General features: G+C 36.9%; 1 protein-coding gene across 2 annotated transcripts in view; it reads right to left on the bottom strand.

Annotated features, from left to right (window-relative positions):
- The window catches only part of LOC100366602 (YEATS domain-containing protein 2-like), a 34,653-nt gene extending 15,696 nt beyond the window's left edge, over nucleotides 1–18,957 (bottom strand). The window contains exons 1-8 of one of the 2 annotated variants that reach the window (XM_085506522.1): nucleotides 18,829–18,957; nucleotides 12,769–12,866; nucleotides 9,516–9,613; nucleotides 8,033–8,125; nucleotides 7,624–7,818; nucleotides 6,379–6,494; nucleotides 5,505–5,583; nucleotides 368–450 (exon numbers count right to left, since the gene is read on the bottom strand). In XM_085506522.1, the coding sequence (XP_085362648.1) occupies nucleotides 368–450; nucleotides 5,505–5,583; nucleotides 6,379–6,494; nucleotides 7,624–7,818; nucleotides 8,033–8,125; nucleotides 9,516–9,613; nucleotides 12,769–12,859 (755 nt within the window). In that variant the 5' untranslated portion in view covers nucleotides 12,860–12,866; nucleotides 18,829–18,957. The remainder of the gene's footprint in view (nucleotides 1–367; nucleotides 451–5,504; nucleotides 5,584–6,378; nucleotides 6,495–7,623; nucleotides 7,819–8,032; nucleotides 8,126–9,515; nucleotides 9,614–12,768; nucleotides 12,867–18,828) is intronic. The other variant, XM_002734477.4, reaches the window with a different exon arrangement.
- Between the last annotated feature and the right edge of the window lie 7,426 nt (nucleotides 18,958–26,383).

The following is a 26,383-nucleotide window of genomic DNA, read 5'->3' as shown; positions in this document are numbered from 1 at the left end:
TGAAAGCGTAATTTAGGTCATTAGTAACTAAGCTCGAAGTAAACAGGTAATTGACCGAGATACATCAACAGACACTTTAAGATTTAAGGGTTTCAGATGAAATACACGGCCAGTGACACAGACATTGAATGAAATGCATTCCTAGTTAGGAATTACCAAATGTATGTTCACTTGTAAAAGTCAAAATAATTCCCTGGGCTAAGAATCATGAGTGGAGAGTGTTTTGATAGTTATATTAGGATTTTTGATGAAGATGGGGATGGCTAGGAATTAGGCAATGTTTTATGACCCAGAATAAAACCTTTGAATCACACGCTTTGAAGCAGAGATAAAATGTCATAACATGATATATAATTAGCAACTTTACCTGACTTCAACTAAGTCATTGGGTCGATAACTTGGATGCAGAAAGAACCAAACTTTCTTCACAAAATGATCAATACGAGGTTCCTGAAATAACGTCAAAAAAAAACATTTCTAAAACTTGTTAAACAAAGTAAGCATAATATGACTGTAAAGACTTTACAATTTTTATTATCTTGCTCAGACAGCCAAACATGTAGACATAAAATCCCAAATAGAATAAGTCAATTTTCTCACGTGATGCCGATAGGCGTGGGCCGAACATTGAAATTGACTTTGAAATTGAATAGCTTTTTATAGCTCATGTCAAAATGAAAATTTTTTTCAGAAGGAAAAAGATGATGTTGAGAAACTCCTATGTCATCAAAATTGACCATCATCAAATGTGTACATTTATTAGGTGTGAAATTACTCAAAAATACTTTTGTGTGTTGCATCCCATGTGATGCTTTGACACCATTACGATGCTATAACATTTGTGTGTCCTGTTTTTACGTTTGATTTCACAAATTACACAGGGACACAAAAAAAGCCATTCACAATTTTGAATCAGAACATGAAGCAAATTACATGAAAGTAAGGAAGTCAGAGAGGAAGAATTTTCTTTTCCAGGGAAGGGAAAATAGAAGTTTCTGCTTCTTTTCTTGTCATGTAGTAAAGTTTGACTTTAGATAAGTTGAGAAAACAGTTTCCTACATATCAGGGAGAAAATAACAAACTTTCACACTCAAACGATCCGTTGGGGTAACATAAAGATAACCGATGGAAAAACCACTGTTTTTGGGTGGACACGAAGAGCATAGAACACTTTTCCTGGTATATTTGAAAGCGAAATCGCCATCCAACTGTAAGACCGACGCTGATTAGCTCCTAAAGTATGAGGATCGTCCCCTACCGTTATATAAATTTGCCTTAAGTGGGCAAGATGACGCCAGCGAGATTCGAAAGCCAAAGTTTGCAAATTGGCTGCCCCAATACTTCTGAGACTTGCTGTAACATTATGGGTGGGTGGGTGGGTGGGTGAAAATAACCCGAACAGAAATGACTGGGCACGAACAGCGTGCGATGTAAACAGTGCATGTAAACAGAACGAAGCGAATTGGCTACAAGAAACATGCGCAGTGGAGCAATTAAACAAACAAACGAAGTTATGCAAATGAAAAGTATGCAAATGAATAATTAACAATTTTGAACTGCGTACAAAATACAACAATTATTCACTGGCAAAGAACGAACCCGACTTTCAAACCTGTGGTGTTGTATTCGACGCTGCCCCGCGAGAGATGAATGCGGGCATCATAAGCTGTATCTGAAGGGGGCACCAGGTTGGACTTGCGCAGGAACGAAAAAAATGCGATGAGGAAAGCGGACCACAGCGTAACGTGCAGCGGGCGTGTAAAGTCCAAGAGACGATGAATTCGAAGAAGGATATCTGATGTGATAGACAACTTGCAGCGAGGCTGGTGCGCTGTTATACGCTGTTTTCCCCGGAGGACAAGGCGCAGTTTGAATGAGTCGAGTGAAGCTGGGGTCTCTGTGACGAAAAGATGCAGCAGCCGAACACCGTTGAGATAGTTGCGGATAGATGCCGTGCTTGTAAACGAGCGGGCGAGGAACTGTGTGTAGCGAATAATCGTTCGTGTTGTGGCCGGAACTGGCTGGATGCAAAAGAAACGGCAGAAGAGGAAAAATGCACGCCATCGAGTTGTAACGTTGCGCAATGAACCAGAAGCAAAATCTGAGTGGAGTGAGCGGGCTCCGCCGAAATCGTCGATATAATTGATCACCTCGTGCCCTTGGTTGCGTAGGATGTGATGCCCTGCATTGGTTGACCGTTCACACATTAAGGCCGCTGTGCGTAACCCGAAAGGTGGTGAAACGTCAAAGTAGTATTTCCCTTTCCAAGAATAGCCGAGAAGGTGGTAGTCTCTCAGATCCGCGCGAAGTTGACGGTATGCCCTGCTGAGGTCTCGTTTGTAAAGGAGGCAACCGGAACCAAGTGTACGGATGCGATCTAACATGAAGTCAACTGTAGGATATCTGAGCTTGTAATCATCCCTGATGTAACTGTCCCCTGGGTTGCCGTCGTTGACCGAGTAGCCTTCTGGAAAACTTAAGTCCACGACCACGCAACGGGAAGATGAGCCCTTCTTAGCCACGATCGATAATGGTGAGGTAATGAGCGGGCGTGACAATGGCGGAGTGTCGAACGGTCCAACAGATGCGCCGAGAGATAGCCCTGATTCCAGAAAACTGTCCGCGTGCTCAGCAAAATGTATAGCAGAGGTGTGATTCGTTGCGTGCGAAGTAGGAAGAAAGTCGCGCGAGTAGTTGATGGGCCAACCGAATTCTAAGAAGTCGCAGATGTCATCGACGTAATTGCGTAGAAGATGGCGCCAAGACTGAATGTTCAGACTGGAAGAGACCGGGATGCGACAACCTTGAATGTTATAAAGACCTGAAGCGGGGATTCTGCGATGTAAATCAATGTAATGTTGTGCAATACTGCCATCAATGTTAGAAATAATGTGATCTGGCGGCGCAGAGTTTCTGGGCGACGGTGACGAATGATCAGCTGATGATGGAGAAGTTGTTGTTGATGTTGTTGTAGTTGATGATGATGTCAATGACGAGTGTGTAGCCCTCGACCTGCTTGTGTTGTGATGAGGTGTGGGGTCGAAGTTGATGTCGCTGAGGACCGCCTGCGATGTTGGCGCTTTGATCATGCTTGATGTCAGTGTGGTTGTTGAATGACCGGCGAGAGCGAGGGATTCGAACTTGTTATTATCGATGAAGACTGTGGTGCTGAGCTTGGGTAATGCCGTGTGCGTAAGTGACAACGGTGATGTAGCTGCGGGTGGTGTAGATGTGGAGCCCCCTGACACACTTGTGATGACTGAAAGTGTTGGGTCAGATCCAGTGATGTTGTTGCTAACCGAATCGAGTGAGATAACACTATCGTCCGGAGATACGTGTAAAGGCGTTGATCTAACGGGGAGGTCACAGGTCGTTGACGTGATGTCTGAGGGCTGCGCATGGAGTCACGAGGAGCTTGGTTTGTCGCGGTGCAGAGGTGACATGGACGTGCCTGACTTCTGTTTGCAGTCCTTTTCGCTGTGATTATTAAAACGATTGCGGGTGACATAGCAATGATTGCAAATGTGTTTAAATTTGCATGGATCAAATGAGCAAGAACCTTTCTCGTTGAAAGCTGTGCACACTAATACGGGAGAATCATCCGGGTTGGAGGTATTTCTGTTGCCGTTGTTTGTCGTCCGTTTCTGGGTGACTGATTTCAACTTGTCGGCTGAGAAATCGAAAAACAGATCTTTCACGTCTGAGTAATCGCTGTCCCATGTACGTCTGTTATCATCGATTAAACGAGCCACTGCCGCGTGATAGCTCCGGACAATGGGCCATTTGTACAATGGTAGTTTAACAAACAAATCGTGCAGGAGACGTAACCGGCCCTTTTGTTCTGCTTTGGGCATGGATGGGTCCTGCAGTAAGAGCGTGTAGCCCTGTAGAAATTGTTCAAGTGATAAGTCGTCGTATTTCAGTTCATGTGAAGAAAAGAATGATGGAACAAACTGTTCTGGAGATTTCAAACCAGGCAACTTTTTCCCGGCGTGGCGCCCGGGGGAGTTAACGAGACTGTCGCGAATAATGTACTCACCGGCTGGTCCTTTGTTCTCAGCCTCGTGTCCTTTGTTCGCTCCAATGGCGTCGAAGTATGGTGACGAATCGTGATCAACCTGCGATCGGAGATTAGTCATTTTGCGAAGATCCGCAAGTGAAATGTCAGAGATTTGGTGATCAGAAGACGATGTGCCCTGTTGGCGCGTGGATGATAGGCCTGTGGTTGGTGGATGTGCGTTCAAGGAACAACTTTTGAATTCCATTTCAAGCTGGGAGATTTCCGCCTGTAATTTTTGCTTCGCGATTCTCGCCAACAAGGATTGTTTCCGGCGCTGCAAAATAGCTAACTCGGCTTGGTCGTCTTCATCCCCGTCTGAAAACTCGTCAAAATATCCATGTGGTTCCGCGTGTGAGACTGTGGGCGAGTGACGTCGGTGCTTTGAGGTGGAAGGAGACAACTTAGAGACGGCAGTTGAGCTGTTCGGTGAACGGCAATTCTCTTCCTCCGGCGGTGGACCGGTGCAGAATTTTCCGTGCTTGCCCCAGGTGTGAGCTTCCACATCGAGCTTGCAGCCAGAGCATGTTGAGCGCCGCTTACTTCTTGGCATAGCAAGAAAGTAAATTAAAAATAACCCGAACAGAAATGACTGGGCACGAACAGCGTGCGATGTAAACAGTGCATGTACACAGAACGAAGCGAATGGCTACAAGAAACATGCGCAGTGGAGAAATTAAACAAACAAACGAAGTTATGCAAATGACAAGTATGCAAATGAATAATTAACAATTTTGAACTGCATACAAAATACAACCATCTTGAATCAGATCATGAAATGAATAGGCATGCTTTATATCCCAAGATATATGATTGTGTGTGTGAAATTTAAATGTGATCGACTGAGACATGTCCGATACACAAGTCCAGATGAATGAATGAACTGACAGACAGACTACGGCATGGAAGTTTTTCTACCTGCATTTTTACAGGAACTAAAAATAACATGCATTAAGGTCTCATTCTGACCGAGGTATGTTTCAAAGTTTGAATGAAATCTATTCATACATGACTAAGCTCTAGTCATTATTGCAATTATTGCATGTTTACATAGAGCTGGTCAAAATCCACAGCATGTAGTACAGTAAATTAAAATAAACTTGTGGATACCGGATAGAATAGAGCTGAACATAATTAAGATACAAATTCAATGAATTTATTTGCTGTTTTAAAATCTGATGTGCATGCGACTCAAGTGATAAAGAAGTCTGACTAATTTCATTGGGGTACCCACAAGCCAATAGAAAATGCTGTGGCTACCGCAAGACCACCACCGACCCCCCCCCCAAAAATTTATTACCCTCATAATTAAAACTAATCTTTCAATTATCAAAGTACAGTTTTCAAGGAGGTAAATTTTAATTAAAATGTTGTTTGCTGAAGACAATAAGAGACAAAATTGGAGGAAACAAAACCTAAACAAACCACTTTGTTTGTAATTACTTACCTCCAAAGGTCCACGCACATATGCCATCCATTTATGTGTAGAAGGATCATTTTCTTCTCGTTTATCTGGTGGTATATACCTGGTGGCAAGGAACAACATATTGAATTATGTAAAACAGTGGTGACATCATAAACATTAGTTATTCCTCAAGACCACGACAGCCAATCAGATTCACACACTTTTACAGGTAGACATATTCCTGTATTTACCTGGTGACATATTCGTATGTCGACCTCCATCTGGGTCTCTTCCTCCTGAATTTACCTGATTTACCCATGGGGAAATGGCAATATTCATTAAATAACTAGTTTACCATGCTTGCTTTCATTGTTTGACTATCTTATTGGAAAGAAAACTATGTTTTTAAGTGATTTCGCCTGACTTTTAGTCATTATACATTTTGTGTGTCATTATCATGTGTCACAGATCTTATTTTTAGGAAGTAATTTAACATTTATAATTGTCATATTCAGTGTATTGCAGAAGGCAATGTCGTGTGCATGTCACAGTAACACATTCAATTTCCACAATTCTTCCACAACTCGAGATGAATTCATTAGGGATACAATTAATTTTAAGTATACTGCACAGACATATCAGCAGCCCCCCAAAACAGCAGTGCCTGGGGCAATACAACTGAATGCAAAATTTTCAATTTTAATGTTTTTCCGGGTGTGAGTTAATTATTGTGCAAGTTCTCTTAGATCCACAATTCTGAACCTTGTGGCTGTCGATAGAAAGTTATAAACCCAGCTCCGCTTTCAGCTTTGTGAGGTTAACAACTTTCCACCCACAACCGTGAGATTTACAATTGTAAACCTAGGAAAACCTGTAGAGTACCTAATTACCTGAACAAGATTTTACTTATACTTACTTTGAAATATTACCAACCACAATTCTTTTCTTGACATGAAATCTGGATGATTCAGTGTTTGTCGGAATCTCATCAGTTTTACTCCTTGGTAGTGGTGATGGTACACCAAATGTATCCTGAAAACAAAGAAATAATAGTGTAACAATGAAATCTAGGTGATGTAGTGTTTGCTGGAATCTCATCAGTTTTACTGCAGTGAGTTAGTTATTTCTGAGTATAATTGTTGATGTACCTGAGGCATTATGGAATGACTTATATGTGATTGTATAGTATTTTCTCTGAATTACACAGGAATGAAAAAAGGGTATAATTTAGGTTCCATGCATCTATATGTCTTGTGCATCTGTCTAAGCATTAATGTCATTTCTCAGACATGCCTGGGACGATTTTGCTCAAATTTGGTTCAAACGCAAGTTATGATGGCAGACATGAGAAAGTTTTTGAATTTTGTTGAACACACAACTACAAGGTGAAAATGTCAGCTGTGTTTTCTTGGGAAAAATGAAACACAATGAAAAAAACAGCTCATTTTTCAGTATTTTCTACTGGTCTATTTGTAGTAGCATGATTTATATACATGTTGCTATAAAGTACTAGTAGTGGTATGGTAAAATAATTTACATTTAATTTATTAAAAGGTAATTTATTCAAACTTCATTAAAGTTATTCAGTGTGTTATATGTTTCTTTGCTTTGAGATGTTCAATACAATGTATGTAAAAAAAAAATAAAAGGAAATATTGAAAAAGTATACTTTTGCTGGTATCTCAATTCAATACAATTTATTGTGCAAATAAATAACCCTATAGTACCCGGTACTTTGAGATGTCTCTATTAAGCTATTGAGCGTCATAATTTTTTCAGACAAAATTTTGATGCAATGTCAGTTTTTATGAATTTTTCTATATTTATTTTTATTATTTTGTATCAAATGGACATAATTTTCTACTGGCTACATGTTTGATCAAAATTTTGAAAAATTATGTAGTTTAACATTTGAGAGGAAGCAAAAGTTGACCTCGGTGCTAAAAGGGTTAAGGAGTATGATTATTTGATGAAACTGACCTGCTGCATGTATTAAAGGGCGGTGGTCGTCGTGCCGCGTCCTGTTCGATATGGGACTCATAGCAACGTATACAACGCATGTAAAATACATTGTTTGTTTACATGAAATTCGAACACGCGCTGCGCAACGATCACCGCGCTTTAATGTCACCTGTGAGACTTATGAATGCACAATCTTTACCTGTCCAATGTTTCTTGGTCCTTTTGCTCCAGTTGGTTTGATGTCATCAATCTCCATTTCATCATGCTCTTTCTCAATCTCACGACTCTCTCCATCCTCAGTGCTAGTTTCCAAGGCAACAGTTGATGATGATTTTTCAATAACTTTCTGGACAGTTGGATGGAGACCGTTTTTTTCACTGACAGGATCAATCTGCTGATAGATACACTTATTAGGATATCGCAAAAAGAGCTGGGAAGCAAATTGGCTGGAAATAAAATTTTGGGAAAAAAAATCATTGATTTGAGTGGGTCATATATTTCGAAATTTTTTAATTAATTTTATTTCAGAGCAAATCACTTCCTGCATCCCCAAATATAATAACCATGGCAGTTATCAGATTATCACTACGTATGTTATTTTTCAGTACCTCTCCATTTGAATTCTGTCCTGCCATCCCATAATATGTTGCTACAACACACGCTCTGAGACGATCCAGCATCGAACGGACTTGATGGATCCGCTGAAAGTAACAAACAAATTCATGCAATTGAAAGTGAGGAAACAATACTGTTGTAATCAGTTTTGTGTGTGTTTTTGCTATAATTGGATCCAGTAAAAAAAATCACACTGGAAATCATAAAAAGCAAGTTTTTGACAATGATACAGTGACCTTTTATAATATTTTTTTTAATACCAACTTGTAGCTTTGTGGGAAGTGGCTTTCGCCATAAGTAGCTTTCGCCGTAAGTGGGTTTTGTATCGAAGTAAGGCTTTGTCGCAGTAACTGGTCCTTTCATCGTTGTTGAGAATTAAAGTATTTTAAGTCTAACCTTACCAAAAGTGGGAATTTGTTAGTAATCTAAATATCCAAACATATTTTAGTATAAGGTAGTAACAATTTCAAAAAAAAAAGTGTGAAACTTATGCAATTGCAGAAGAAATCAATGACCTATTTTAAATGTATCAATTGAAGTTATTGTGGTTACTATGATGAATGATTGTAGAGTGGTGTTACAATTTTTGCTGGTAATACATATGTCAGAATATATGAAAAATTTATGTGTTTAAAATCTATTATGATGGACACTCATATGACAGCCAGTTTATTCGTGTAGGTATGTTAGAGATACAGTCCAAGAACAGAAAAATTTGAAAAAAAAAATGGCCACCAGTTGGCCTTTTTTAATCTGATCGGGGAAAAATTTGAAACAAATGCATGTGCATATGTATGATATGATGTGTGATATATGTGTAAAGTTTTAATGTGATTGGTCAAAGCATGTCAGAGATACGGCCCTGGAACCGAGATCCTATTCCTTAATATTAAAAATGTCTGATTGTGATGATTACTTTAAAATGGCCACCATTCGGCCATCCTGAATTGGATCAAGAAACAAATGCATGTGCATACATGTATGTATTATATAATATGTGCATGAAGTATTAATGTAATCGGTTTATGCATATCTCATATTGGAGATACTGGTGCGAACAGATGCCTTGGGGTGAAACAGTAGGTCCTTGATTTTGGACTATGAACAACAAAAAAACATCAATATTTAACAGGAAATTGGTTATGTGTTCACTTTCTTACAGCCGTTCTGAGAATTATTCGAACAGTCAGTTAGCAAGATGACTTGCAACATTGCAAAACACTTTGGTCTTTGCCCAATCGGCTGTAAGCGTGTAAATATTAAGTTTTAAAAAACAGGAAACTTGTTGTTTTGGGAGTATACATTAAATTTACAGACAGAAGGAGAAGCCATTGCTTGATTCTCATGATGCAACATACAACTACAAGCGTTCAAAAACGTTCAAAAGTCACATAATTTGTATTTAACATACTAAGAATTGTTATCATATTTAAACACTGAAATGAAAGTTATTTTTTTCTCCCCCAGGATTCATACCTGATCAATTAAATCAATCTCTTTCTCCTTGTTTTTCATCTCAATATTAAATTGTTGTTTTATTATGCTTTCCATTCTCTTCACAGTTGCTTCCTTGGCTGAAAAAAAAAGAAAGTCAAATTACTTTCAAACCACTTTTTTAATATTTTCACGACTGCGCTCCTATAAACTACAAACAAGCGCATCAGAAAAGCACTTGCTGGTAATTATACCTACTCATCTATCATCCACATTTCTATAGAAGACTTATTTTCACTTGTGGATAAGTATAATAACTCATCTATCCTCAACATTACTGTAGAAGACTTATTTTCACTTGTGGATAAGTATAATAACTCATCTATCCTCAACATTACTGTAGAAGACTTATTTTCACTTGTGGATAATTATAATCACTATCTATTCCCCACATTACTGTAGAAAACTTATTTTCACTTGTGGATAAGTATAATAACTCATCTATCCTCAACATTACTGTAGAAGACTTATTTTCACTTGTGGATAATTATAATCACTATCTATTCCCCACATTACTGTAGAAGACTTATTTTCACTTGTGGATAATTATAATCACTCATCTATCCTCAACATTACTGTACAAGACTTATTTTCACTTGTGGATAATTATAATCACTCATCTATCCTCCACATTACTGTAGAAGACTTATTTTCACTTGTGGATAATTATAATCACTCATCTATCCTCCACATTACTGTAGAAGACTTATTTTCACTTGCGAACAATTATAATTACTCATCTATCCTCAACATTACTGTCGAAGACTTATTTTCACTTGTGAACAATTATAATTACTCATCTATTCTCCACATTACTGTAGAAGACTTATTTTCACTTGTGGATAATTATAATCACTCATCTATCCTCAACATTACTGTAGAAGACTTATTTTCTCTTGTGGACAATTATAATCACTTATCTATCCTCCACGTTACTGTAGAAGACTTATTTTCACTTGCGGATAATTATAATCACTCATCTATCCTCCACTTTACTGTAGAAGACTTATTTTCACTTGTGGATAATTATAATCACTCATCTATCCTCCACATTACTGTAGAAGACTTATTTTCACTTGTGGATAATTATAATCACTCATCTATCCTCCACGTTACTGTAGAAGACTTATTTTCACTTGTGGATAATTATAATCACTCATCTATCCTCAACATTACTGTAGAAGACTTATTTTCTCTTGTGGACAATTATAATCACTTATCTATCCTCCACGTTACTGTAGAAGACTTATTTTCACTTGTGGATAATTATAATCACTCATCTATCCTCCACGTTACTGTAGAAGACTTATTTTCACTTGTGGATAATTATAATCACTCATCTATCCTCAACATTACTGTAGAAGACTTATTTTCTCTTGTGGACAATTATAATCACTTATCTATCCTCCACGTTACTGTAGAAGACTTATTTTCACTTGTGGATAATTATAATCACTCATCTATCCTCCACGTTACTGTAGAAGACTTATTTTCACTTGTGGATAACTATAATCACTCATCTATCCTCAACATTACTGTAGAAGACTTATTTTCACTTGTGGACAATTATAATTACTCATCTATCCTCAACATTACTGTAGAAGACTTATTTTCACTTGTGAACAATTATAATCACTCATCTATCCTCCACATTACTGTAGAAGACTTATTTTCACTTGTGGATAATTATAATCACTCATCTATCCTCCACGTTACTGTAGAAGACTTATTATCACTTGTGGATAATTATAATCACTTATCTATCCTCCACATTACTGTTGAAGACTTATTTTCACTTGTGGATAATTATAATTACTTATCTATCCTCCACATTACTGTGGAAGACTTATTTTCACTACATTATTTTTCAATGAAAGAGTAATGACTTCATAGAAAAAACTTTTCAACTTCAAGCTTATATACCGGTAATAATGAACCCTCTAATGGAACAATTAGAAACACCAGCATTTCAGATTACCATAAAAAAAAGTTGACGGGTTCAAACTGCTATTATTGCACTCTCTAGTTGCTTCGACTAGAAACAATAAACATTTCAGGCAACTATCCTCGGGCGGACATCCGGGCATTTTCACCGCCTGGCAACCCGCGACGGTGAAAACAAAGGCCCAAAACTCGCAGAAAACGGTACTTTGGGATGATTGTTGAGACTCCTCTGAACAGTGCAACAAGATTAGCCTTACGTGTGTAACATATATAAATTTGGTTGTTCAGGATTACTTCAAAGTTGAGTTTGTGTTGTTTTCTCGAATTTTCACCGGTTCCACCGGCGTTCCACAGCAGCGCGCACAAAGCCCATAGAAATACGTGGTACAGTGGTGCGCGTCTTAGCAACGTAGAACGTCCGTGACGTAGCTCCGCCCCCCGAGGATACAAAATGTTGATAGGTTTAACCTTATAATAGTGCGCCCTCTAGTGGTTAAAATGAGAAACACTGTAAACATTTCAGGCTGCCACGTAAAAATTAAAGTACACCCTCTAGTGGTAAAAAACTGAAAACTTAATGAAAAATACAAGCTACCATGCAAAACAAAGGTTGACAGGTGACCATGAAACCTGTCTAAACTCAAACAAATTGTTTGGTTAACTGTACAAGACTTAATTTTTAACTAGGTTTTATTTTTCGCTTATACATCAGATATATAAATGCGTTAAAATAAAAACACAGTGAATACACATTTTCTCTATTCAAAACTTAATTATTTCCTGGGTTTTTATCAATATGCAAAATTAACCACAGTTTTGCTGAAATTATCCCCAATGGATATTCTCTTTCTAGTTTTTATAAATTTATGAAAAAGTCTAAATATACAATATATATACAACAAAAGACATTTGGAGTATAGACTTGTCTCAATTTAATATGTGTTTCAGTATAATTATTTATCTCATTGAATTAAATATAAGTAAATATTGTAGATAATAGCGAAATAGCATGTTATGGAAGGAATTAATGTTTCATATCTCAAGTTTGACATTTTCACCCAACTATTCCACAGTGAACCATACATGTTGCTGTTCTCTGTACAATGTACGTTTACTGAATGATCAAACTAAACAGTGTTTACTGTTATGAGGTAACCTTGGAATAAGACAATAGCAAGATGAGTTAGTATGACTAATATATACTCCTGAGACATGCCATGCTGACACACCAAAAGATCAATCTCCTAGGGTGGGCTAGTCCATTTCAATAGAGGGGTGTGTGAGTTCATACCTCCTTCCTCAAGCCTGCGTTGTAACTTCCTGGGTTCGGCATCATCAAGGTAATCTGGGTCTTGGTCTTGGTGTCCACGTTTTGACGCCATGATTGTACTATAGGGATAAAAGAAAATGGTTATTGAACTTGAGGATGGAGGGTACATGTATATCTTTGGAAGCTGGGTTGAGGCCCCACCCCTCCTCCTATTAACAGGATATGGAAGAGGAAGAAGGAAATTCACATAGAAACAAGATGGAGGAGATTTTTTAGAATTCTACAAAGCCATTCAAAATAGTGAAAAATCTACTAAATACATTTTAAGAAATGTTGGTCACGAAATTGAGTGACCTGAGAATACTTATGTTAAAGCCCCTAAATATATTGACAATGCACAATATGGGACTATTTATTGATCAAATTTGTTAAACCCTTGATCAAATTTGTCAAAAAAATAAGGACAAAATTTTACATGTTTCTTTTTGTGAAAAATGGCAAAATTTGACTTGGCATATACAAATTAGCTAATTAATGTACACAGAAGTATTTTATGAAAGGTAACAAAATTTGACTTGGCATTGATAGGAATGATATGCAAATTACCTAACTAATATGTACAGAAGGTTTACAAAAGTATTTTGTGAAAGGAGGCAAAATTTGACTTTGGCATTCAAAAGGTATAAATGGTATGCAAATTGCTTAATTATTATACACAGAAGTATTTTATGAAAGGTAACAAAACGGCATTAATAAGAATAATATGCACAGAAGGTTCATATAATTATTGTGAAATATGACAAATTTGGCATTTACAAGTTGTTAAGAAATAATTCTTAAAATCTCATCCTTACAAATATTATAAACGCATTAATTATTTGCTCGTTTTCAAAAGGCGGTGGTCGTCACGCCGCGTTGTGTTGAATATAGGACTCATGGCCAACGCGTGTAAAATACATTGCTTATTTACATGAAATTCGATTATATGCTGTGTGATGACCACTGCCTTTTAATTTTGGCTATTTTCGCAAACAAGTAAAATCAAATCCATGCGAAAATGTAAAAATAGAAATCATTGTTTTTCTGCCAGGTTTATGAACCCAGTGAAATTGATCAAAGCCACAAAATAGTGAAATTAAATGTCAGTGAAATAAGTTCTCTGGTTGCAAAAACTAGCAACGAAAATAAAACGGTTTACAGTATGTATCCCGTATCAGTAATGCAAATATGTGAGTGAATGTTACTCCATATGTATTTGTGACTAAAATAGCATGTGATTCACTATTCTAGTCACATGTCAGATGCAAGTCAGTCGCATGCCAGATGCAAGTCAAGTCACATGTCAGATGCAAGTCAGTCACATGCCAGATGCAAGTCAGTCGCATGTCAAATGCAAGTCAGTCACATGTCAGATGCAAGTCAGTCACATGTCAGATGCAAGTCAGTCGCATGCCAGATGCAAGTCAGTCGCATGTCAGATGCAAGTCAGTCACATGTCAGATGCAAGTCAGTCACATGCCAGATGCAAGTCAGTCACATGTCAGATGCAAGTCAGTCACATGCCAGATGCAAGCCAGTCACATGTCTGTACAGTTGCCAAAGCACCATTTAAAAGCCAGGCTCTTTTATACAATGAGTCAACAAGTCCAACTTTTTCAGAAAAATAAAAGGGTGGCTTGTCTAACCTTTTTAATTTTTCAGAAATTTACAAACACATACAGAAAAGAATATATATATTTAAACTTTTTCCCGAGCTAAAATTCTTGTGAATTATAGAATTCAGCTTCCAAGAGAAAAAAATGTGTAGCAAGAACAATGGATGCCTTTAAACTTGGGCAATTAGCTGGGGGAACCACAGGGATACCAGCCAGGATGGGAGGAAGTAATTATCTGGCAATGGGTGGTAATATACAAGAAACACAGCTGTGGGATTAGTTTACATTGTAACAGACTCAAGGTAGAAGCTTACTCATGATTACAAATACGCAGAATTTATTCATTTTCCAATAAATTGTACTTCTGAGCATTGAAACTATATTGACTTAAAACAAGTTAGGGGTCACCAGCTTAATTTTTGAGGAAATGATGGTTGCATTTTAGTGGATAGTGGCCATTTTGTCACTATTATAACACTTTTACCATAGGTTCCTATGCAAAAATAATGTCATATCTTAAATTGTAGGCTGGTGACATAAGCTGAAAAAACTATATAATATGAGTTATGTGGTACTTTTTGTTTTTTCAATTATTTCAAAATTCAAAATGTGGCAAAATACACAATTTTTGTGTTCTATGAATTGTTCTAGAGATAGCGATTTTTTTTTTAATTTTAGGAAAGTTTCTCAAAATACATCATAGTACTAGTAACTCACAAAAGAATGCTATTTTATGGTAACATAGGAAAATAGCTTCATGATTTTACATAATAAACCAATGAACATTGTCATGTGATTTATGACCAACTTTCTCAAAAATGATGAAAAGGGCTTCTACCTTGAAGGAGAATACAATTGTCAACACACTCCTTAAAATTAACACTTTGAAAGACGTATTCTCTGCCAACATTTTGATGCAACATTTCGCACAATTTGATGTTTTTTTGATAATTTCTGTATTAATTTTTCTCCAAATACACATAATGTCTCTATTTAGTATACCTTGAACCTTTATGAGCACGTGCATTACCCCTAAAGCTTTCTGAGTATGTCCAGTAACCCTTGAACCTATCAGAGCAGTATCTCTTGACCCTTTCTGAGCATGTCCAGTAACCCTTGAACCTATCTGAACATGTCGATTTCAAGCATGTCCAGTACTGAGCATGTCCAGTAACCCTTGAACCTATCAGAGCAGTAACCCTTGAACCTATCTGAGCAGTTCCAGTACCCATTAACCCTTTCTGAGCATGTCCAGTAACCCTTGAACCTATCTGAGCATGTCCAGTAGCCCTTGAATCTATCTGAGCATGTCCATGTCAAGCATGTCCAGTACTGAGCATGTCCAGTAATCCTTGAACCTATCTGGGCAGTTCCAATACCCCCTTGACCCTTTCTGGGCATGTCCAGTAACCCTTGAATCTATATGAGAATGTCAAGTTACCCTTGAACCTATCTGAGCATGTCCATGTCAAGCATGTCCAGTACTGAGCATGTCCAGTAACCCTTGAACCTATCTGGGCAGTTCCAATACCCCCTTGACCCTTTCTGAGCATGTCCAGTAACCCTTGAACCTATCTGAGCATGTCCAGTAACCCTTGAACCTATCTGGGCAGTTCCAATACCCCCTTGACCCTTTCTGAGCATGTCCTGTAACCCTTCAACCTATCTGAGCAGTTCCAGTACCTCATGACCCTTTCTGAGCATGTCCAGTAACCCTTGAACCTATATGAGAATGTCAAGTAACCCTTTAACCTTGAACTTTTCTGAGCAAGTCAAGCACCCTTCAGACCTTAAAGCATGCTACATGCTCGGGAAAATATATACTGCTTCTCGTAAAAATTATCTCCAGTATTAGCTGTGAATAACCTTAACTAATCTTTAGTTTGTTTAGTATAATTTGATACAGTCAGAGTGATATATGAATTTCATTTTTATCCCCATGTTCAGTTTGTATGCAACATGTTCCCTATTTGTTAGGATCTATAGAAAACCTTAATGTTGTACAGTTTATGAGAAATCGTATCTAATAGATTCCTGAAATCGAAAAGATGCAAGCAAATGGCCTTGCAAGATTATAATATTAAAAATCATAGTTAAAATCAGAGAACTTAACAGTCAGAAAAGGTGACACGAATGTGGCCCTAAATCTAATCACATATTTGCACATTACCCCAATGTATCTAGATTCCAAATTTGATCAAAAACTGATCTTGTTTACACAGCCTGAAATGTGATGTATATGCAAATTAGCTACTTAAACACAAATACCTAGCCTCACAACTAATCATATTTGTACATTGCCCAAAAGTATCTAGGTACAAACTGGCTCAAAATCCGGTCAATCTGCCTTTTGAGGGTTTGTTTACACATACACACTTGCACATACAGAAATAACAGACTCAATAACTCCCTTGTGTGCTTCACACACACACACACACACACACACACACACACACACACACAAGAGCTATTGTTTGATTCGATGATTAGACTCAACGACCTTCAGTGCAGGCTAGCTTCACTGCTTTCCTAGCTATGTTCATGTCAGAGGATCTTTGCAAACAGATTACAGCAGTTGCATTCACATTAGTAGGGACTTGCATCAGGACCCACTTAGAACCCACTAGGCTTGTGCCAAAATCACACCCTTATTCGTCAATCTGTTAGTTGATCCAAACATGGCAGATGATACGCATATGGATGTGTGTGTCTGTATGCTATTTGCTTTAATGGTTTTTGTTATGAGTCATCATGCACATGAACAGCAAAGAAGGATTCAAAGAACAGTCATTTTTCATGTTGATGTAGCATTGCAAAAAAAATGGTAGTACCAGCCCATAAATATGTGTTACCAACAAAGTTCGACATTCAATCATTTATTACTTCAGCATCAGACCACATTCCCTGTAGAGGGATCAAATCTTTTTCAGCAAGATAGCTGCACTTCCTTCTGCCGCCATGTCATATGAATCAGTATATTTTCTCTTTGGTTCACTACCAAAGGCATCATTTCAGTTTGTTCCAAATTTTACGCAGCAAATCTTGGCACATGCCGAGTTTCGGCCCGGCCCTCTACTGGGAAAGAGATCAAGCTTTTTTCAGCATATGCCAACTTGGTCCCAACCCCCACACACATGTTTCAGCACGTCCCCACGCGGCCCCTACTCTCAACCCGTGTCAAGATCTGTAATGTGAACGCCACTAATATTTCAGGATTTCTTGCAATACCAACTAATTTTATTAATTTCATTGTGATAACAATAATTAGTGGGAAGGCCAACTATAAATACTATAATTCAGATAGTCACTTTGATTCATGAATCTTTAATCTGTATTTTATGGAAAATTTCACATTGAAATTGCACAGGATTACGGTTGAAAGAGGGTTATGATTCCATACACAGCAATTGGTCAATTTTCAACGATTGTGGAAAGTTTTACATGTACATGTATATTTACTTGTCTGATAATAGGATTTATTGTAAACTGCTTTTATTTTGAGCGAGACAAATTTCCATTTCCATGCAAAATTTTATTTTCAAAAATGCCATGAAGATATCAAATTAAGCAAAAATTGTTTTTCTGAATAAAAGTGCTGTATTGATATATTGAGTTAGTTCTCAAGTTCAATTCTGTGTTCAGAATGACAATAATTGAATTAATTTCTCTATCCCGGAATGCTTATAGCTACTGAACGTTTTGTTTACCTCACAAAATGCTATATTGTATTTTTCCATATTAGTGGAGGTTGGCTTTTTTATGTAGACTAGTATTAATTTTATAATTCAAATACTGAACACTGAGAAAGTTCAGAGAAGATAATATCACATGCAATCACTGATCATTATAATAAACATTCATTTTTTCTTTTCCTTTTTTTTAAACACAAGTGAATAACATATTTTAATTTCTTTCGTTTTTAAAAATATTATACAGAAGAAAAGAAAAGAAAAAAAAGCATACAAAAACAGAACAAAATCACATTTTGAATAAGTTTAAATTTTAAAGGGACATGTTATTAACTCGGTGAGTTATAGTGTTCGAAAGACTGTGTGTATGCAGACGACGCAGCAGTCTGCTTGAAAGTGTTTATTGTATGTTTTATCTCAGTCTACCAAAATTAACACTGCGGAAGCAATTTGATCACGCCACACAAAAGAAGCAATAAATACTTTTTACACTCAAATTATAAGCAATGAAATCCGCAAGGAATTACGTGGATCCGGGAAATGAAACCAGCTATCCGGAACAGACGACGAATGAGTCATAGTCCAGTCCAAGGATGCGCAAAAGCGACTGAATTCTGTGACGAAATGAGCATGCACGCAGACTTTTAAGAATGCATTGATTTTGTGCGGTTTTCACTTGGCACGCAGTCAAACTTGACGCATTAAAACCAAAATTTGCAATTTCATGGGTTACTTACCAAGTAGGGTCAGCTGCGATAGATTAAAAACGTTTAGTATTCTTTTAAAATCGTCATGATAAACAAATCGTTCAGACGAAATACACCTACTCTATGGACGTCGCCATATTGGTTACGAACCCCCTAGCTAAGTGAATAATGCCATGCCTTCCTGTATGAGCAAACTGTCGTCGTATCGGCCATTCAACCCACCGATACATTGGGAACCTTCATTCGTCTCGGGTTATGCCTCAGACTAGTAACATTAGTTATCTAAGGTTATATGGAATGGCTTCAATAAACCGTGTTTGGAATGAACCGGGGAAATTGTGTACGATCAATTTAAATGTACTACGTGAATGAAAACGTATTTTTGAAATTGCTGTTCAGTACTTCATACTGTAGACCAAATTATATTGCGTTTGCAGGACACACATTGCACAGTATTCGTTAGATGAAAATCAAAACCACTAATGCGCATGCGCAATGATAGTTATTGTCGGTATTATGAATATTGGCTAATATTTCGTCAGTTCTATCATCTAACGAAACCTCCGATCGACACAAGAACAGTGTTTTCAGGTCATGATAAATCATAGTCCAATGTAGTAATCGATATACAATATCCAACGACAAAATAAAAACATACATTTTCTCGACCATATTGCATCTCCAGTTTCGTTATTTCGAGGTTAATCACGGTTACTAGTAACCGAGGGTTAATTAAACACCGCCGTATACTTGCATGGTTTCCCGACCTTGACATTTCAACACGGGATAAAATTGTAGTGCAACAAAGCATGGACCCAATTGGTGCGTCTGGGTAACTCGTTACAGGCTAAAATTCAAATAACTTACAATTACAATTTTTCACTCCGACTTCACATAGAATAGCTGTAATCTTGAGAATACAGTACCTTCCATGCAATACTGTAAGACCATCGTATTGGCATTTAATTAATTTCACTCTATTCATGCTTTAAGTAATTTCGAGATGAACTTGGTAGGAAAACAACTAGTTCTAATATTCACATATTCATGTGGATCTATTTTAAATTAGCGGATTTACATATGAGTACAAATAGTTAACTTAAAAACAGTGGATTTATTAATGCATTTACAGTATTTACTTATACTCATGCAACTAATTTACATACTCATTATTCATATTCAATCCTTTATTTGATCCTTATTTTGATTTTTATAGTTTTGTTTTATTTTTTAATTGTGTTGATATGATTGGTTTCACTTGAACTTAATCAAAATTCTTAATAATTCAAAATTAATGAGAATATGTTTTTGATGTATATATTGACAAATACTTGACTAGTCTATGGTTTATCATGATACGCTTTTTTGTAGCATACATTTGAGTGTTTGTTCTATGAAACAATAACATTGTCAAACGTACAATAATAATCGGTGGTTTTGATTTGTTTACCTAACAAATACATTGTACTACTGTTCGGCCTGCGAACGCAACATTTTTAATTAATGATTAATTCATTCATTCAAGTTCATCCAGTCAGTCTGTATGCGCAATCCCACCATGAACGTTAATCTTCCATAATACTGTAAAATGACTAATTTTCACTGGGTTAAATTTCACTGATTTAGTAGCATTTCAGGCATATTCAGTAGGTTTTAAATTCACAGTTTTATCATTTAGATAATGTCAAAATAAAAATATCCAAGTCGAAAATAGTCACAGCATCACCAAAACCAAAAAAATCATATTTTTACTTATTTATATTCTAAACAACTTGATCACCCCCGAATAGATCACGACCAGTATAGAACACAGTAAGCAGTGATAATATTTAATTATCTCTTTCTCTCTGAAGATCATAGTTCAAATTAATAAAAGAAAAAAATATATATAAGTATTGACATGCTAAAACGAAGGTAGTGTTCATCTGTTCCACGAAATCTAGCTGTGCAGTCGAGAATTCAGTCCTCGTGGCATTCGCCGTTGTTATTTATATTAATTCCCGGTTGAAAACTTCAATAATCCGAAACTGTGACGCATATCCCCTTTATCGTGATAGAAGTAATTTACTCAAAGGACGGCGGTCGTCGCGCTGCGCGTGTTAGAATTTCATGTGAACAAACAATGTATTTTACACGCGTTATAAACGTCGAACAAGACGAGGCGCGACGACCACCGCCCTTTAATACCATTCGATGCGTGTGCGAGCTATTTCTCATTGCACGGTGAACGATAATGAGCCTGAGTCACTATAAAATTCACACGTATACAATCAGGTCTTTCATAAACTACGTTACCCCCAGTCGAAGTCACTATAAACAAACACCCGCCTTAGTAACCAGTCTACGTTGCGTAGTTGTCATTACGGAAAGAGGAATGAGTGGACTGCAAGTGAGCCCTCCCAGTGTGGTATACCACCGTCTCTCGTGGAGTATATGTACTTTTCTGGGTTAGCGCACAGTCCCTCTATCTGCATGATATAGGGATTGTGGTTGGCGGTAGATATGCTACGCAGGTATACGTATACATCTTCCCCGACCCCAAATACCCCGCTTCGCACAGCACAAATACGGAAACGAACAACTTTTTTACGATTTTCCGTGGTGTCATCCAATAGTTTTTATTTGGTGTTTTATATACTCATAGTATGAGCCCCACCGAAATTATCATCTAACTGTAAGGCCGTCGCTGATTGGCTGCTGAGCTGGAATGACAATTTTTTGGTTTCAAATACCCCCAGGAAAGTGTTCTATGTTCTTCGTGTAATTAGGTGTTCGTATTCAAGATTGGCATTTTATTCCTGATTTGTAGGAATCTGAAAAACGCGTTTCACAACTTGTCTCTTATTTAGTTTTATGCTGCATTCAAGATGGCGGCCCCATATAGTAAATATCGCATTTATTTTATTATCACGCGTGCGCCAGCTGACTGTGGTAGACCTATATTCAGATTCTGACTGTGGCGCAAAAAACGGACGTTTTTCGGAGATACATATGTATCGGGGCATCGTGGCGTTGCTGCTAGGGGACCGGAAAGGGGCTATACTACTTGACATTTGATTTTAATTTGTTGTAACTATGCATAACACGTGACCATTTTTAGTATTTACTTTTCACTCAAGTTTTACTGACGACCATAAATCACTACGCCATCAACGTTCAGACTCATTACGATAGGTGCATGTTATATAATCGATCATACACTCATAATTACAATAATAACAAAACACGGTGATTCCGAGGATTATTACAATATTTATTCAAGATTACTGTTGGTCTTTAGCCAAACTTTATAGACAACAGTTATTTTCGATAATTAGTTTGTGGTATACAATTACATTGATGCAGATACCAGATAGATTTGTTTTACGCTACACTTGATAAATACGACGACCGCTTCGTTTTGACATTTTCTACAGTAATGATATCACGTCTTCTTGATAATTGGATGATTTTTTTAAAGCAGACATGTGTATTAGGTTTCTAAGCTCAATGACCCTTGACATTTTGGTACTTTACAAATGATAATACCTGAATAATGTATACTGTGGAATACTTTATTTTCGCTTGGAATTTATTTTCGCTATTTTCGCTGAAAGGATGATTCCGTGAAAATAAATTCCAGCGAATATACTTTTTTCCCTATATTTCACATTCAACTCGTCAAAAAATAGTGAAAATAAATTCCATATAAAACACCCAAAATGCCTTTTCAGCGAAAATTAATTCCAGCTAAAATAAAGTATTTCACAGTAGTTCAGTATCGAGCGCGTCTTCAGCTCCACTGCAGCTGAGTCGAAGCACACGTACTCGAATACAAGGCAGAATTTCACATGTTGAAAAAAAAAAAACTGTAAACAAAAAGCTACTCTCTGATTGGTCAGATTGTTAGATATTAGGGTAGCCAATCAGGTACAGTATTGTAAGTTTCTTCGCATTGACTCAAAAGCTCTGACGGAAACATGTTTAAAACCACAGTCAGAGTCGCTTGTACCATAAATATAAATACGACTTGTATCAAAATTCGGAATATCGTCTGCCCTTTGTGTTATATTACCGGCAAATGTGGAAAAAAATAATAATGTGCGCAGACGAAAATATAATAATATAAATATGCTGTATAGGCAACGATACCCCGAGAGATTAATAAAATAGCTTTGGTCGCCTCTCCGTGGCACTAATCCCAAACTCAAGCTTATTCCTTGTAATTGACTTTGTGATCTGTCATACACGGGTTTGGTACTTCGGAGAAAATGGATACTAGTACCCACCAAGATGAAGTGGGCATATGTTGTCCAGTATTACAGTCTGTGAAACCACAGCTATAACGGGGACATTTTATAGAAATTTGTATACTGATATTTTCCTTCGTCCCTCAAAATTCAAGGTTACGATTCAGAATAGGAGTGGCAATTTTTATATTTTATATTAATTTTACTGATATTTTTTGAAGGTTATTACTAACAATAAAATATAGTTGTGATTTTACTTGACATCCACTATGTATTATTCAAAAAAAAAGTTTCACCCAGATTCAGTATTATAAGTTACTTGGCGCACGGTGACAACGATGAACAAAATGGTGGGCCTGATGACGTACTGGGACAAGAATAAAACGTGACACTGTATCTCTCAAATGGTCATTCCTTGTTGCATAGCACACCGCAACCTCGATATCTTCATAAATCAGCTCAAGTCATTGAATATATACGGATGACATCATAACGGTGAATGATTTCATTTAGTCGCAATGAATAACATCTGTAGAATAATGGCGGAAATATTGTGTATGTTCTAAAAATAGCAATTCGAATAAATGATTGATTTACATCACGAGAACGACAAAACTGTCATAATCGGTGTTTTACGTGTTATTTGAGTACATTTTGTACATTGAGTACTAGTCGCAACCACAATTGTTCTATAATTTTGTACATTTTAATTGTTTATAATAATTTCGTTGATGATTTTCAACCAAATAGTCGCAATTGGCTACAGATTTTGATTCAAATTTTAGGATTATTTTTGTGTGAAATGTGGGATCGAATGATTGAATTACTGAATTTTATTCACAGTCATTGTCAAATTATTATTAAAAATAAAATAAGATGGTAGCAACCGAACACCTGATATATTGATAGCCAATCAGGAAACCTGTATACTCATCATGCCATATTACACTAGTTGAAGTCCGGGTGATGTATGTTTCTTTCTGACGGCGCTTTCGTCATCTGGGTCCTGGATCCAATTAATTTAGAAATGTCTCGATTTCTCACTGGTTTTTGCCGCGTTCAAAATGATTAACTGAAAGCGCCGGAAATTACAAAGTTTAGCGCAATCGCGATCGGAATAAAAACAAAAACAAAACGATTTTCAACAAAAGTGAGGCGCATATGAAACATGAGTCGATATTCTGAGTTCAGTAGTTTTCTGTCATTCGTGTGATGAAAAAACAGACACCTTCGAAAAGTTCCATTTTGGTCAGTGAATGGGTGCATTTTCTTCTTCTCTTTATTTGCGCTGGGTCCATTATACGATTCAATTGACATATGCTGGGTACAAACACTGTATAACGAAGTACGTACTTTAAAAATGATGGATATCACTGAGTCTATCAACGTTGACATTTTGCCGTAGTTGGACATCTTTATAAAGAAAGGGGAGGCAAAAATATATTTATAATGTGTTGACAAGAATGGCATTAAACCAACAAGTGGAAATCAATATATATATATATGCTTGTTTATTTCATTCAATTATTACATCTGAGTCTAAACATATTTGCCAAGTTTCAATATGACGTCATAAATCATTAATATAAATTCTTGTTTCACTATTAATGTACGTACATAATCATTCTTGTTTCTATATTAATGTACGTACATTTCTAATATCGTCATATAAAATAGAAACTCTTATTCACATCCGTTCAGAAAGAACATTATTCGCATTCGGAAGAAAATAAAAAATAAAGTAAATTTAGAATTTAATTAAATTAACAGTATATCCCTGAAATAATAAATACGTGACACATAGCGGCTCCTTGAATTTCAAATCGACCAAGGTGTTGCACGTTACTCAGTATTTACAATTACAAATACTGTAAAAGGATTGATTATTGACTGGGTTTTAATGTTGCTTATTTCGCTGACTGGAAAATGCGCTAAATTAAAACCCAGTAAATATGTAAAATTGAGCATAGAACATATTATCTAAATGATAAAACCGTGAATGTAAAATCCACTGAATATACCTGAAATGGTAAATCAGCGAAATTTAAACCCAGTGAAAATTATCATTTTACAGTACGTACTTACTGTTTTGCTATCATAATCTTACACAACCCATTAATGCCTTTACACCCGGTAAGATTAAAGCATTCCCTTGTTGCTCGGTACTATTGCGATCTGACCAGGCAAGCGCCATGTGGAGCATGATGATGCGATGGTTGTTTTAATGACAATTAGAAACTCTTTTTCTTTATTCAGTTTTGGTAAAGATGTATTTTTAGGATGATGTATTGTCACTGTAAGCCAACATAATTTTCCCTTCAAATTAATATTTTTTTATTTTATTTTAAAGTTGTTTCTGTCACTTCTCATGTGATTTCGTGTGCTAATGGCTAACCCCGTGTGCTTAGAGATGAACTGATACAGAATCCATGTGTACCGTCCGCTTTTACTAAAATTAATTGGGATAACGAACTGAAACACGAGACACACTGTTCGTTGTTTTAGCCGAAACTAGGACTATAGCTTCAAGGCCGATTCGTCTTCATTTCTGTCTCCGTTGTTTATTACTGTGGCGCAGTAGCAATAAAACTAGCGCCGACTTGTCGAAACTTGCGATTTTCACGATGATGAGTCATTTTACGGTTCGCTCTTACTGATATCATGAATTCTGACATGAACATTTATTTCTTTTCCGAAAAGATAACAAAAACGAACCAAGCAATTACGCGTGACTTTTCAAATGAAGAATTGGTGACAGTCTATGGGTGACACCGCACTTTAAAGGCATATTAAAAAAGAGTCATCCAGTGACTAAGGCACCTGCCACGACAATGCATGTGCTTAGACGGACATGAGGGCGGTTTGTCGGCGGTCATGATCACAAGGCCATGATCGATTTGTGATTCACCCTTGCAGACTGAATCACCCCGACGGCCCCATCAAGAAATCACCACGAAAAGTCCAACGTTCATGGTTTAACCAAACAATGACGATTTGTAGGGGTGTTCAACTTGTACATGAGGGGGTGGTATAAAATAAATTTGCTGTATGTAGAGGGTCCATGTACATACTAGAACTGCAATCATTGCAAAATTGTGTGTTTTTGTAAACAAAGGGAATAATTTTCATTTTTGATTTTGCATTTTGTATAGTGTCCCTCAATTTGTCGGGACAGAAAAATGAACGCAAGAGAAGCTGGCGCCATTCATGAAATAGTCAGGTTGCATGGGAACCAGTGATTGGTTAATAATGACGTCATGGATTCTTCAGCTTCCTCGCTACTGATTGGTTACAAATGACGTAGTTTGCTATTAATGGAAAGTGATCTCATCACTATATTTTACGAGATGAAACCT

Source organism: Saccoglossus kowalevskii, chromosome 12 (genome assembly GCF_978046115.1).
Source record: "Saccoglossus kowalevskii chromosome 12, keSacKowa6.1, whole genome shotgun sequence".
Classification (NCBI taxonomy): Eukaryota; Metazoa; Hemichordata; class Enteropneusta; family Harrimaniidae; genus Saccoglossus; species Saccoglossus kowalevskii.
The sequence above is the reverse complement of the archived record's forward strand: the minus strand, read 5'-3'. Positions and strand labels throughout refer to the sequence as shown.